Here is a 15,317-nt window from a genome sequence, read left to right as displayed (position 1 = left end):
GAACACTGAATACTATACAACAACTTCTTTCAGGATGCAGATGGTCACACGTTCATGGCTGTGTTCACATCTAAGAAAGAATAAGAGCTCTGTAATTCTGCAAAGCACACTGGGACACCTCCCATCTTCTTTGTGAGCTGGAGCAAGACAACACAACTAAATGAGAATAAGAGCTCCCTCAGAAGAGAGAGACCAGCACTAAGACAGGCCTCAGGAGATAGGGAAAATGTAAAGGCAGCTAAAATTCTCAGAATTGCTTGTCCCTGTTCGTCTGTCATTCTATTAAATTTAGTTATACGGATCTGGATTTGCTTGGCCTATTCAAGAAGGTGAGAGAAACTGACTTTAAAAAAACAGAGTTGAAAGAAAAAAACTGTGAATATTCAGGGAAAATTTCATTCAAAATTTTAAGGAGGAAATTCAACCATTTTCAAGTAAACAAAAGCTGAAAGATCCCATCACCAAGCAGACTGCACTACCAGCAACACTAAATGCTGTCCTTCAAGCCAAAGAGAAATACTGCCGATGGAAACCTGGAACTCGGGAAAGGAACACCAAACATCAGAGATGGCAAGTCAGCAGGTAAATATAAAAGACAATGGTCTCTTCTTCCTGACATTCACAACTGGCAGTTTAAAGAAAAAATCATGATACTTTAAAGGAGGGTTTGTAATTATATATAAAGATACGAGAGCAAACAAAACAGGAAACTAACAAAATGTGGACAAACAGAACCAGGCCACAGCTTTCCTTCATGCTGGGATCTGGGCTCACCTCACGTCCACACTCAGTGAGGACAGTCACCTCAAGGAAGGTCACTCTGCTGACTGAATGCCCCACATGGTCTCCAAAGTCAGCCTAAACCTCACTGTATAAGCTACAGAGATAAAACCTCCTCCTGCAAAGGGATGGCTCAAGTGACATCCACAAATAGGTTGATTTGAATATAAAGCATCGAATGTAAAACGTATTCTGAGGGCGGTGAGACAACATGTAAATGGTGCGAAAGCCTGACTCCCTGGAGGGTGAGCGGGAGGCTGACGCCCGAGGCCCTCCAGCCCCTGTCCCTGCATCCAAGCGGTACCTCTGGTCCCGATCCCGGTCCCGGGGAGTCCACTTTCCTCTTTTTCCGGGGCCCGATGGCGGCTAGTGCTGTGAGGTTGGCATCTCGCTGCCTCATCTGTGCCAGTTCTTGTTGCTGCATCTTTGTTTTGAAAAGCAAACAGAGACTGTCATTTCATGCACTTTTTTTTTTCTTACTACAAAAGTAATACACAGACACCAAAGGGTTTTCCAAATTCTTCTAAATTAAACTTTCAGTTTGACTTTTTTAATATATAGTAAGCATATTTTACAATCATAAAAGTAGTAAAGCAATAATAAAAAAAATCTTTTAAAAAGCTCAGAAAACATGAGCAAACTTTGAGAGTACAGAGACTGGATGCCCCGAATGAGAAATTACCAGGAAACGTTAAAAGCAGGACACAAACGGTTTGCACAAACACCTGGAGAGGTGTTAGTCGCTATGTGGAGGCTCATTTTAGGTACGCCATCACTTCCTCAGCCCCTCTCTCACCCATCAGCGCCCAGGCTGACTGCAAACACACTTTCCAGTGTGCTGTGCAGGTTCTCAGACTAGAAAAGCTTACCTCCTTTGCCTTCTGTTTCAACCTTAACTGTTCTGGATCTTCTTGTCTGGATCGAGACTATTTTATCAAACAGGTAAAAAAGAAAAACAATTTATGACCTAAACATTTCTCATCTGACAAACATGTTATCTTATTCATGATATAACAAAATCTAAGTCTTACAATAGAAAACATCAAATTTTTAAAATGCATCTAGCCAAATATCATCACAAAAAACAAACATTTTTGAGAAAATCAATACCACTTGGACAGAAGAACCATGGTGTGGCCTGTGGCGGGTCTGCCAACTGCAGAATCTGATGTGATACGACATGAGGCTGGTGGGTACGGGCAGACCAAGGGCGCTGCGCAGCTAGGGGACCTGCCCACACACTGAGTGACCGCTGCTGTTCGAAGGCTCCCCGCCTCGTGCACCGTGTCATGAGGTCACCCTCAAACACCGCTCGGGCTCCCAGACACCCCAAGCATGAGTATGAGCGCTCGGGCTCCTGGATACCCGAATGTGTGTGTGAGCGCTCCGGCCCCCGGACACCCCGAGCGTGTGTGTGAGCCCTCAGGATGGAGATGGGAAAACTGAGTGAGCCGCAAGCACTTGCCTTTGCTGCCCGCATCAAGATCTCTCTTTCCTGTTCATCTTTTCTCTGTTTTTCAATTTGATCAAGCTGTTCAAAAAATTTGAGCTGAGCCCGGACATCACTTGCCTGTTCGTATCTGTCATCATCCTACAAAAAAGTGAAAACACTGTTTGTCATAAACTTGAGAGCCCAGCCAGACAGTCGGCGTACCGCTCCCGGCCTCCCTCAGCCCAATCCCCAAGCTGGTGCGCAGACTCCAACGACCCCCTCCACCTCCCAGCTCCACATCTGGTAAGTGCTCTGGATGCTCACATGCCGTCGCAAGTGAGTCTCCTTGGGGCTCACAGGGAAGTTTCCATTTTACACACTTTGGCATCACTTGATTTTTTTTTTTTGGTGCCAAAATCCAGGACCGAAGATCACTTGATTTTTTTTTAAATGACAGCTAAAATTTTTATAGTAACATTAAAAAAATTTTTTTTAAACAAACAGCTACATGCTTTCATTCCAAATGCTGCTCTGAAGGCAGTGCCTGGTAGGGCTCGGCAGGCACCTGGCCTCTCCACAGTGCCCCAAAAGTGGCCCTCCACAGAACAAAACGGACAGCTGCTCCGAGTCACAGGCGGGCGGGACCCCCTCAGGGCTGCAGGGACAGCTCAGGCCTCAGGCCCAAGGACCGCAGGGGAGTGGGGAGAATGGGTGGAAGACTCCACCCACTGTAGAGCTAAAGAGGCCCCTGCCTGGACCAGCAGATCGGCTCTCAGATCCTCCTCCCCAGCCAGATGGACGGCACCCAAGGGTGCCATGGGGCTGAAAGCAGTAGCCTCTTCCCCAAATCCAGTTCTGGAAAAACTCCAAACAGGCTGGACACTTGGCTGCCTACCTCTGCACCCTCCCCCAGGGAGGGACAACAGGGAGTGTCCCCCAGGGAAACAGCAGTTACCTTGTAAGAGAAGTTCTTCTGCTGGGCCGTCTCCGATATCTTCTCCACCAGGTTCTGCAGCCTCTGCTGCGTGGCATGTGACACATAACTCACCACGTCTGGGTGCAACTCCGTGATGCCGTGTTTCTTCCCTGGGGACAGGCAGCACTTTACCATCACTGGAGCGCTGTTCTTCCCTGCGCTGTCTTCCTTTTATTCACTGGTTATGACTTTGTGCACCCAAGGGCACCCCAGGCAGGCCCGCAGGGGAGGGGGGTCTACCCCTGCTTCCCTGAGACCACCACTGTCAACCCCCTGGAAAGCACAGCCCTGGCAAAACAGGTGACCAGGAACAAGGTGTGTCCCCCCAGCCCAGGACAGCTGCACACTGAGCACACAGTTGTGGTCCACACCAAGCCCACACGTGGGGCCCGACATCCCAGGGCTGTACCTATTTCTAATATCCTTCTCTGCAGAGGTGCCGGGAGTAGGAAGGTCTCATCTTTGCAGGACCGTGTCAGGGTGCCCACCAACTCGGAGTTTGTGGCCAATATTCTCGCGCTTTCTTCTGACAGGTTCACTCCAGCCATGGACGCTACGTCATTGATGTCATCATCATCCCTTCAGGAAATAAAAGGCGGCGACTCTAACTCAAAGAGGGTTAGAACTCTGCGAACTCTGACCCTCCAGCACCGCTTTCTAACCACCGGAAAGGCACTAACTTATCCTGCATCCTCCTGAATCCCGCCTGGAACCAGCAGCCTCGTGAAGCGCCTGGTCACTGTGGAAGAATCGGTTCTAGACAACAAGACCAGGGCGCTGGGCGTGCTGCTGTCGTTGTGTGTCACTGGTCCCAGGCCGCCAGGGCAGGTGGGCATCCCCAGCCAAGGCTTTCTCAGAGCTGTCACCTGAGTGTTCAGCCGGGACCCAACCCCAACCCAAGGCCCATCTGGTTGACTTGCTCTGCATATCTGGCTCTCTCACCTGCAGGAGGAAGTATGGCCTCTGGCAGCCCTCCCTCCTTTCCTCTCTGACCCACCGGGGGACATGTCTCTCACCTCCACAACCTCCCTCACCCTCGTGAGCATCCTTCCTGGCCCCCACCTTCTCATCCTGCCTGGAGCCCAGCTCTGATGTGGGCCCCGAAGGCTCCCAGTGCTGCCTAACCATTTTGGGGCCGGAGCGTCTGGGAAGGGAAGGACCAATGGGCCCCAACACGTGCACACTTCACCACCTCTGGGCTGAAACCAGAGGAGATACCGCAGACATTCCTAGGGCAACACTCAGACCAGCTGCCCGTCAAGAGACCAAAGTACAGCACCTCTAAAGGCTCTGAGGCTGATAGGAGGACACAGGATACGTCCTCTATGAGTACCATGATGCACTCAGAAGGCTGAGCCGTCATGTCTCAGAAACAAACCTCCTGCTGGCCTGCAGAGTCAGCTGGCTTGCATTTCCCACCCTGTGTCTGCAGCAATCCTCCTCAAGTCGCTTAGTGGGAAAACACAAGCTCGGAGATCAGAGCTGAGTGTGGAGGGGACACAGCGTCAAAAGGTGCCACGGAGCAGTCATTCCTGGGCACAGGCAGGTACCCATGTGGCCTTCCCTCTGGCACCTCTTGTGCACACTGCTTACCGAAACGAGCCTCCCCCGGGCTCCTTGAGTTTATTTTTCTGTGCAGCAGCAGCTTGTGCGGAGACAGTAGAAAGAGCTTTGGTTCCAGGTAACACAGCAGGTTTCACCACAGGGACTGCAGAGCAAGAGAGAAGGGTGTGCCCCCTACACGGACTCACGCCAGGGCTGGGTGGGCCAAGGGAGGCCGTTACCCCCAACCCGCCATGAGGAAGCTTCCTAAACCGTAAGAAACACCATGTTACTAACTCTAAACTACAGGAAAAGTGCAGGCAGCCTCTCTCAAGCACTCATCTTCCTGCATTTCATCAAACTTTCTGAGGTCTAAGAATGACTGCTGATAAGGAATCCAGTCCGCTAAAAACCATGCTGCCAGGGTGGGGACCGGGACTAACGGCGCTGACAGGCCACGTGAAGCAGCCAAGCTTGAGCTGTGAGTCCCACGGTGATGAGGACCAGGCGGACAGGGTCAGGCGCTCACCTGGCTGCAGCTGGTTCAGCTGGATCTGCTGGGGCGTGGTGAGCACGATGCGGTTGTGGGGCTGCCGGAGCGCGACCATGGGCGTCTGCGTCAGTGTCACCTGCGGCGGCCGGATCAGCGCTCCGGGCTTGGGCGGCGGCTGGATCACCTGGGGAGAGTCCGCAGGGCACGTGAGCACACACCCCCACCCTCAAGGGGGCTGCCGGCACCCATCCCCAGCCCAGGGTCCCAGCCGTCCCAAAAGACCAGGCAGGTTGGATGGTGCCCCACGTCCAGTGCCTCCACCACCACCTCGAGCTCATGGAGCAGAGCCGCACGTGGGGCCCTGAAGGCAGCACCCGGGGGACAGGGTCCACAGAGCTCCTGAACCAGCAGGAACAAGTGGCTTCTCCCCAGATGCCAGCACGGGTGCCAGGGCCACCTCAGACCCACCACAACCTCAGGCTGGATGCTCAAAACCCAGCTTCTGAATTCTATAATGGTCACCTGGGGGCTTGCCCTGTGCTACAGGTACTCGAGGAGGGGGCTGAGGGTGCCCTGGCCCATGTTATCTCTGCAACAAGTCCTGTGGAAATTCACACCATCCGGGAGAACAGATGCACGACTTTCCCCAGAGGTTCAGGCCACCTTTTGGCACAAGCTCAGGGAAAAGCCTCAGGGTTTCCTGTTCCCACAGGCTTCAAGGACAGCCGGTGATGATCGGTGCCTGAGTCTGCTGCATCTAGTCTTTCTGCTGCAATAAAGCAGGACCAAGGCAGAGGGGCTGGACCTCCGGGGGAGGGGTGCAGGGAGCCCTGCCCTCACACTGGCACACTGGCCCAAGGCACACCGGCTCCAGCCGTGGCCAGCAGACACTTCTCCATCTCTGTGGAGCCCATCTTCCTCACCACCGATGAAGGCAGAAACAAACACAGATTTCAACTTGAGCAGGTGAGAGACCAGCACTCCCCTCATGACTCTGATCACCCACCTGAGTATCACTTGGGCATTATCATAAAATACACACTCTACAACCTACAAAAGTAACACAAAGACCTGCATTGTTTTACTAAATTTTTTAACTGTCTATAGAAACATTCAAAAAATATAAGATCATGGCATCTGGTCCCATCACTTCGTGGCCAATAGATGGGGAAAAAGTGGAAACAGCACCATATTTTCTTTACTTGGGCTCCAAAATCACTGCAGATAATGATTACAGCCATGAAATGAAAAGAAGCTTGCTCCTCGGGGAAAAGAGCTATAACAAACCTAGACAATGTACTAGAAAACAAAGACATCAAACTCTGCCGACAAAGGTCCATATAGTCAAAGCTAGTTTTTCCAGGAGTCGTGTATAGATGTGAGAGTTGGACCATAAAGAAGGGTGAGCACTGAAGAATTGATGCTTTTGAACTGTGGTGTTGGAGAAGATTCTTGAGAGTTCCTTGGACTGCAAGGAGATCCAACCAGTCCATCCTAAAAAAAATCAACCCTGAATATTCATTGGAAGGACTGATGCTGAAGCTGAAGCTCCAATACTCTGGCCACCTGATGTGAAGAGATGACTCATTGGAAAAGACCCTGATGCTGGGAAAGATTGAAGGCAGAAGGAGAAGGGGACAACAGAGGACGAGTGAATGGCATCACTGACTCAATGGACAGGAATTTGAGCAAGCTCTGAGAAATGCTGAAGGACAGAGAAGCCTGGCATGCAGCAATCCATGGAGTGGCAGAGAGTTGGATACCACTGAGCAACTGATAAACAACAGTGGGAACAAAGGACCTTCCTAGGTGATTCAGGGGTAAAGAATCTGTCTTCAGTCCAGGAGACAAGGGTTCGATCCCTAGGTCAGGAAGATCCCCTAGAGGAGTAAATGGCAACCCACTCCAGTATTCTTGCCCAAAAATCCCCATCGACAGAGCAGCCTGGAGGGCTACAGTCCATGGGGTCACAACAAGCTGGACACGAATGAACACACACACGCACTTAGAAACTACACCCCTTTGAAAATGGAGGGGAAAAAAAAAACAGCAACTGACTTTCTACGCCTGGCGAACTCCACCTGCCTGCCAGAGCAGGTCCAAACCTCACTCTTCCCAGCAGAGACACCTTCTCCACAGCTGCACAACCAGAACCTGGATCAGAACACACACCAACCCACCATTAGCAGCTGCATGCCTGGGAAGACCCAGGCCCCAAACTACGCTGTGGAGCTGGGTCCTAAGCCATGAAAACTGACATGCTGAATGTTCAGCACCTACGTTGGCTCCATGTGTTTGGGCCGTGGCTCCTGATGGAAGACAATGCCCGGCTGAGATGCACTACACACACGCTGTGTCCACTTAACCCAGGGACACCCTGAACCGTCGTACAGATAACGGACATGCCAGAGGGTAGAAACTGACAGGCTTACTTTTCTTTACTGAGAAGTAAACTATGAACCTGCAGGGCCCTGATCTCAACCTGACAGTTCACTACTCAGGATTTAACACCCCAAACTCCCCCTGCCAGTTTCTCTGGGCCGCAGGCAGGTGGGCGGGTGGAGAGCAGGGCAAGGCTCAGCCTTCATACCAGCGGCGTGGGCTGCCCCTGCTTGCCGACGCCCACCTGTGTGGGCTGCGTGAGGCTGATGACAGGGGGCTGGAGGGCGCTGGTCACGGTGGCCGCCGTCTTCCCAGCCGTGCGCTGGACCGAGCCACTGAGCACCACGGCGGTGAGCGCGGTGGTGGCCTGCGAAGCCGGTGGCTGCTGCTGGCTCTGCTGGATGAAGGCCGCGGAGTCGGGGGTCAGCTGTCTCAAGGCGGGCAAGCTCCTCTGGGCGGAAAGACAGACATGGGGTCGGCTGGCAGCACTACCCTTCCTCTGACCCAGAAACACACGACCCTGAGAATACGCCCCAGCATCGGTGTGGGGCTTCAAAGGACCCAGTGTCAGCACCCCGCACTGTCACTGCCGCTGGGCAGGGTGGCCCTCAGTGAGAACTGGCTGGAACTGTTTAAACACCAGCCAGCAGCGTCATTTCCAACAGGCGGTTAAAGCGCATTAGGGCAGCAGAGGCGTCTGAGCGACACCCGCCTCCCAGCAGAGTGGCCCCCTTCAGCCGCCGGCACACAGGCCGCCCTCTAAGAGGACAGGGCCCTTCTGGACCCCCAGGTGCAACACGACATTGTGGTCGCAGCAGTGGGGGTCTCAAAACTTATAGAAAAGCCTACGAACAGAAAACTTAACAGTCTGTCTCAGGGGCTTGAAAGCTGCAAATGCACGGGTGACACCTGTCCAAGTCCACCCCTTCCCAGAGGAGCCCGCCTCCACCCCCAACACTGGGCGCTCGCAGCGGGCTTCGGATTACCTTCAGGAAAGGCACAAGGTAAGGTTGAGGTGAAGAATTAAGCTCTCGGTATAACCTACTAGTGAAATCTTCTGCTTCAATTTTTCCATCCTTGAAGACAAAATTCACATTAAAATTCCTCAGTGAATACAAGTTTGCACACATGTATCTTTATGCAGTATTTCTCCAGGTCTCGAGTTTTACAAACAGTTATTCCTCCCTCCAGGCCATGGGCTCACTGTGCCATTCCTCAGTTTTCTTACTACCACTGTACATCAGGCATTCTGCCAGGAGACAGACAAGCCTCAAAGTACCCTCGAGACCAAGTCGGAATGTAAGGCAGGCCAGGGACGCCCTTCCCTGGAGAGACCACACCTACGTTGAGACCCCAGAGCAGCTGGGTCGCCAGAGAGAGAAGCGCATGCCCAGATGAGAGGGGCCACAGCAAGCGGCCATGAGACCAGGAGGACCAGAGGTGGGCAGGGACGGGGCAGCACAGGTGCCCTGGAGGCGTGAGCACTGACCCAGCTGGCTCTGCCCACACCCAGGAGTCCTACGAGACAAGGTGCCCACCTGCACCCTCTCACACGGGGTCACCTCCCACCAGCCTCCAAGCTCGGGGCTGACTGGGCCCAAGTCAAGGAGGGAGCAGTCAGGGCTGCAAAGAGGGCAAGACGGGGGTCCCAGAACCCTGAGAAGGGCATAGCACAGGGGGATAGCACTGGGCTCTTCTGGGAAGCGAGAGAGATGGTGAGATGAGCCCGTGCTTCCAGTCCCAGGAGGGGCCGCAGACAAGGGGCCGTGGGAAGAAAGAACAGCATGTATTCAACTACGAATGTTCATTAGAAGATAAACTGTAATTGAAACAAACAAAAAGCTGGGAGTTCTTGTTCCTCTCAGGAGGTGACACTGTTTTTCAATCTCTTAGTTTCCTGAAAATATTTAAGGCGCGTCTGAAGTGATCATTTCTGCTGTGAGAGCGCAACTTCACTCCTTTCCAGCCCCAAATCCACATGTCCAGCCCAGGGGTGGCTCCCCTCCAGCTCGAGCCCATGGCATGGAAAGGAGGCTGCAAGTGGAGGGGCCACGCCGACAAACCCAGCAGCAGCAGGACAGAAATGGCCATCAGCCCATGTGTTAAACCACCAGGTTTCCTGGACAAAGAGACCGAGAGCAAGGAAAGAGCGGAAGGAGGGGACCCCAGGTGAACAGCGACACGGAGGCAGCGGCCAAAAGTGGACCTGACGACTGACCAAGCCCTGCGGTGACACTGGACTCAGCTTCCAGGAGCCTGGGGGCTGCGAGGATCCCCAAGGTCCCAGGTTATGTCCAGGATTGAGACTGGGGAGGGGCTGTGGGCAGCAACACAGGCACAGTGGATGCAAAGCCAGATAAGAACTCAGGACCCACGAAGCCTGCAGCTGGCCAGCAAGCACTCCTCACTCTGCCTTCCGCTTCCGTGTCACTCAAAATCCTCCATGGAAGATGTGGAGGAGTGAGAGGGAAAGCCCTTAAAACACCCGCCATCTCTTTGGTGAATTCACATCGCTCCTGTGTGGCCAGCATGCCAAGCGACTGACGTGGAAAAGGAGATGCTGGGAGAGCTGTCCAGCTGCGAGGTTCCAAGAAGCCAGGGACGAAAGTGTCAGGGCAAGGGCAGAGGGGCCCAGACTGCAGCCGCCACCCCAGCCCCCCGCCAAGTAGCCAAGTACTGCGCGCTAAGGCAGGGGCCTGCGTGCGGGCTCTTACCAGCAGATTCTGTACCAGTTCTTTCACATTAGCGGCCGTCTCTGTAGACTGTTTACCAGACGAAGCCAGTTTTATTAACGTAGATAAAAAATTTTTACATTTCTTCACGTTTTCCATAGTTTCCTGGATAGAAATTAAGAAGGTATAAGTGAAAAACTCTTACAAAGCAGACTGTTATTATAGCCTTTGGTTTAACTAAGATGCTGTGTATCATATAAGAAATATATATTTCTTCTCTAAAATGTCTTTCAGGAAAATGCAGTTATTCTCATCGCCTGATGATGGGAGTATAAGCCAAGACATGTGCTCCCAAGGCACAGATCAAATTCACAGCTCACTCAGCCCAGCGATTCTACTTTCTGAAATGTAACTGATAAATGCAAAAAGACAATCTACAAGACATTCACTGTGATGTTGCTTATCATAAAGAAAAACCGATACCTAAGTACACAATAAAAGAAACAGAATCATGACACAGCTACTAAAGAAAGATACTGAAAAACACTCAGCAAAGAAACATGAAAAAGTTTTAAATCACAAATGGAGCACAATCCCACTGGTTTAAAGATTCATCCGCATGTAGGAAAACTGCTGGAAATAAACTTGAAGAGGACGACGCCACCGCTCTGGCAGGCTACAACTGCTGTGCGGGCCCCGTCGTCCCTGAATGTGGCTGGTCTGGGCTTCATCACACACGCATTCCCACAGCCTGAAAGCCTGGTGGTACAGGAGGCCAGACCCTCCCTGTGACCCTGCAGAGGCCACTGCCCTCAGACCACGCCACATACAGGGCCATGGAGACCCGAGGGCTCCCCACATGCACGCTGGGGCAGCATGACCCCAACACATGGCCCCGTGGCTCCCGAGAGGCAGCTCTCACCGTGGCAGCTGTCGAGGTGGTGGTGGCCCCTGGGACCGTCCGCTGAGGTGTCGCCGTCTGAACAGCTGTTGCCGTCCCAAGTGAGGTTGTCTGAGCAGCGCCACCCAAAACAAGCTGAGGCTACGAGAATCCAAAGCACGAGGTAAACAGACGGCCTTCGTGAGACTTCTCACAACGGGCAGGCCCCACAGGACCCGCCACCTCGAGGGACCATGCCAGCCCCACAGCTGACTGTGTCCCCAAGAGCTGCGATCCTGAGCACCAAGGAAGCAGCACTTTGCATCTGCAGCAAAAGCTGACAGAAGCAAAGCCAACGGCCAGAGGGAACCTGGCTGTCAGGAGTCAATCCTGAGTGTCACATGGCGGCCAGGACAAGTAACGTTTTCATAACAACCCAGGTCACATCTCAGAAATTAAAAGGAAAAAAAGAAAACAGAGAAACAAGCTGAAAAGCCCACCCCCTGGCTCATGCAGAGAGGCTGATGACAAGAAATCCAGTATGTCACACAGGCAGGCACCCCACAGGGCAGCACTGGGACTCACTGGGGTCCCGGGCTCCCCTCCGCTGCCACAACACCCTTCTCTGCTCCCCCAAAGCGAGTCACATCCAGAAATGCTATGGAAATGGTTTTTAACCAGGCAGGGGCTCAACGCAGTTGGTGCTGGGAGGGAGAGGTGACTTTGCTAAACAAATACATTTAAACAAACAAACAACTAGACACCAAACAACTGGGCTTGTCAAATTCTCGAGATTTCTATCCTATGTGAGTAATCATGCAAATGTTCACTGCTTCTCTATTTTAAATTGGCACTCTTCCAATGGCCTGGCATGCTGCGGTTCATGGGATCACAAAGAGTCAGACACAACTGAGCTGAACTTAAAAATCTAGACTTCTCCAATTTTTCAAACTTTCTTATGACTTTGGAAGGTAGGGGGCAGTATAACCCTGAGCATGAGGCGTGCGGCTGCTCTCAGCAAAGCAGGTCCCGGAGCCTGCCCGCTCCAGGAGGTGCTCCAATGGTGCTGCTGGTGGGGGGCAAAGGGACAGGGGGGCCCCTGGGCAGGAAGCTGTCTGCAACCCCAGGCTGTAAACACTGGCTTCCCAGGAGGAATGTCAGTCAGAAGACATGGTGGGCTTTCTTTATCATTGATAAATTCTCTCACTTGTAACATTAAGCACTTATTACTTTTGTAACAAGAAAATGGCAAATAAAAAACTTCAGAGGGAGAAAAGGAAAAGAATGGACCAGCAGGCATAGCAGAGCTGCTTCTGGACAATGAGAAACAGCATGGGCACACCCAGGTCTCCGAGGTTTTCACTTTTACCAAAATGCACCCCTCACATGTGCCCCCACTAGTCCCATGAAAACACCCTCCACCTGGACAATACTGAGATGGCAGACAGAACCTGTTCTGATAAGCCTGGTGCAAAAGCTCACCATGAGCTTCACCACCTTCTCAGAAAAGGCTCCTCTCTCTACAACTGAAGCTCAGACACTCCAACCAGGCTGAACTCGGCCAGACGACTCCCAACCCCAGGAAGCACCATCGCCGTGCAGATCTTATCGCAGGAAGAAACCACCAAGCTTGTCTACTTGGGACCAACTGCTCCTCCAGCTGCTCTGAAAGCAGTGTCACGGCTGCGGGAGCCAAGAGACAGACAAGGACAAGACCAGGGCGAGCGGGGAGACCAGGGCAAGCAAGGCAGCCAAGCTGGCTGCACTCAGGATCAGGGCCAGAAGCCCCCACACCGCGCTGTTGGTGTCCATCAGGAAGGGTGTTGTGAGAACTACACACAGTAACACACACACAGTGAGGACACACCCTCCTCAGTGCAACACACACACACTCTGGGCTGTAGATCGTTTCTGCTTCAGGGACACTGCACCATCAAATGTTAGTAGGTGACATTTTTTAATTGTGCTTCCGGCACAGTAGAAGGCTTCTCAAAGTGCTGCTGGTGCTAAACTCTGTGTAGTTTTAGAGAAGCCTGGCTTCCCCTGCAATGGTGGGCAGAGAAAGAATCTCCTGCCCCAAATCCCGAACCCTGGCATCCAGCACCCAAACTCATAAGGCCCGACCCCTGACCCCGGCATCGTGGGCACCACCCAGCCCCCATCTCACCTGAACCCCGGGCGAGCGCTGCAGTGCGGTGCTGGGCTGTACCGTTGTCTGGGCCTGAGACACCTGCTTGATTATGGTCGTTGGGGTCACCTGCCGTGCAATAATTGGGGTCCCGGGTGCCTGAAAAACAAGTTGTCGCCTAAAAGGAGGGAAGTGAGAGGCAGCACACCACACGGTCCTTCCTTCAGCACAGAGAGCACACCTGGGCCCCCAGGCTAGCCAGAGTCAGCGAGACCCCCTAATTGCCACCATATAACTACAACACACTCCTTAGCAGAGCCTCCCACATGGTCTTCGAGGGAGGCGTGTATCTGGGAAAGCAACACTTTGATTTCCTGTAATCACACAGCACTCAAAGTGAACATCTTACAACCATTTGACGGAACAGACCTCCACAGACCCTGCGAGCTGCTTGGGGCTGTTTCGGAGGCTCAGGGAGGGGCCCCTCTGTCTACAGTGCAGGCACACCAACTCCGGGGGATGCGGCTGAAGTCACAGGACGACAGAGCTGTCAGGACCCCTCTAGTCTCCATGTTAGTCTCTGACCAGTCAACCAGCTCAGAAGGGACAAAGGCACCAGGAGGCAGAACCTAGGGGAGGGGTGAGTCCCAGGCACTGAACCTGTCCTCCAGTCACAACCTCGGTGTGTGTGTGTTGGGGGGGGGGGGCATCCTCTGGGGGGGACACAGACTGGGCGTGGGGGGAGCAGCCCCCAAGGCTCACACATCTGTATGTGGTGGGGTGCTGTTTAACACAGTTCTGCAAAGCTCCTCTGCACCCCTCTGGTCACAACAGCTAACGAGGCTCAGGGCTCACTGGGTCCTGCACTCAAGTGTCCTAACCATCCGTCATGGTCCTACAGGGTGGCAGGATCTGTACTTTGCAGAGGAAGAAAAAGAGGCTCGGGGGTGGGGTGGGGTGGGGAGGGAGAGGTATCACAGGAGGTGGCGGGGGGAGGGGTGCAGGTAGGAAACCCGAGTTCCTCCCAGGGCAGCTGAGCCATCCTACCCCCCACAACCACCCCAGGCTGGGCGCGTGCTCACCTGCACGGTGGAGATCTGCACGGGAGGGGCACTTGTGGGGGTGGCCGGGCGCGGTGCCATGGTAGTCTGCGGCTGCGCCTGGGCGTGGGCCTGGGCCTGCATCTGAGCCAGGGCCTGCTGAGGGATCATGAGCAGCTGCCCATTCTCGCTCCGCACGAGGACCATACCTGGGGGGCGGGGGAGGGGGCTGGTGTCAAGAATGCGTCCCAGGGCCCGACTCCACGGGGAGCCAACAGCCCTGAGGAGGAAAGGGAGACGCTAGGAACCGGTCACTGAGCCCTGAGCACACCTGCCAGCAGAGACGTGATGACAGGACGACAGAGACAGGAGAGGGGCTTTCACTGGCGTAAGTAGCAGCCGCCAGCCAGGCAGGCAGAGCTCCTCACGGCCAGTCCACCCCACAGCACCCCGCGCTGGCCTGCAGGTCGGAGGCCAGGGAGCCAGGGCCTGGCAAGAGCCCCCGCGGCCAAGTGTGCTCCCCACACGGGCTGCCTGGAGTGGCCAAGTGCACAAGGCAGCAGGTGTCTCAGGAGAGGCTGCATCTGGAGCCTCAGACCCAAGCCCTGCCCAGGAGCAGGTCACCACCCAGGCCTGCCACTGGCTCTGGGGGAGGCAGCCTGGCCTCTTCTCCCATCAGGTCCCCATCCCTGGGGACTAGGCTGGACCTCGAGACAGCACTACCCAGCACCCACATGCCTGGGGCCGGGCCTGGAGTGCCCGAAGCCCAGACACTCCTTCCAGGAACAGGACCCCTCGTGTGTCCATGGTGACCTGGGACCCCCCCCACCCACCCACAGAGACACAAAGACATGGAGGACCACTCACCCTTCATGGGGCTCCAGCTACATCACTGGAAACCAAATCCTAGCAGGGAGTGTGGCATTAATTCTAGCTTCAAAAACCAGCACCAATTACATCCTAGATTCCATTAGAAACAGTAACACAACTTT

At 53.8% G+C, this 15,317-nt stretch overlaps 1 protein-coding gene across 1 annotated transcript in view; it reads right to left on the bottom strand.

Annotated features, from left to right (window-relative positions):
• TAF4 (TATA-box binding protein associated factor 4) overlaps positions 1 to 15,317 on the bottom strand; it is a 62,780-nt gene that overhangs the window by 12,935 nt on the left and 34,528 nt on the right. The window contains exons 3-15 of the mRNA XM_070472445.1: positions 14,368 to 14,534; positions 13,325 to 13,444; positions 11,200 to 11,319; positions 10,320 to 10,442; positions 8,592 to 8,681; positions 7,814 to 8,056; positions 5,260 to 5,407; positions 4,782 to 4,896; positions 3,598 to 3,767; positions 3,168 to 3,298; positions 2,246 to 2,371; positions 1,650 to 1,706; positions 1,085 to 1,204 (exon numbers count right to left, since the gene is read on the bottom strand). Coding sequence (XP_070328546.1) covers positions 1,085 to 1,204; positions 1,650 to 1,706; positions 2,246 to 2,371; positions 3,168 to 3,298; positions 3,598 to 3,767; positions 4,782 to 4,896; positions 5,260 to 5,407; positions 7,814 to 8,056; positions 8,592 to 8,681; positions 10,320 to 10,442; positions 11,200 to 11,319; positions 13,325 to 13,444; positions 14,368 to 14,534 — 1,730 coding nt within the window. The remainder of the gene's footprint in view (positions 1 to 1,084; positions 1,205 to 1,649; positions 1,707 to 2,245; positions 2,372 to 3,167; positions 3,299 to 3,597; positions 3,768 to 4,781; positions 4,897 to 5,259; positions 5,408 to 7,813; positions 8,057 to 8,591; positions 8,682 to 10,319; positions 10,443 to 11,199; positions 11,320 to 13,324; positions 13,445 to 14,367; positions 14,535 to 15,317) is intronic.

Source organism: Odocoileus virginianus, chromosome 9 (genome assembly GCF_023699985.2).
Source record: "Odocoileus virginianus isolate 20LAN1187 ecotype Illinois chromosome 9, Ovbor_1.2, whole genome shotgun sequence".
In the NCBI taxonomy this organism is placed as follows: domain Eukaryota; kingdom Metazoa; phylum Chordata; class Mammalia; order Artiodactyla; family Cervidae; genus Odocoileus; species Odocoileus virginianus.
The sequence above is the reverse complement of the archived record's forward strand: the minus strand, read 5'-3'. Positions and strand labels throughout refer to the sequence as shown.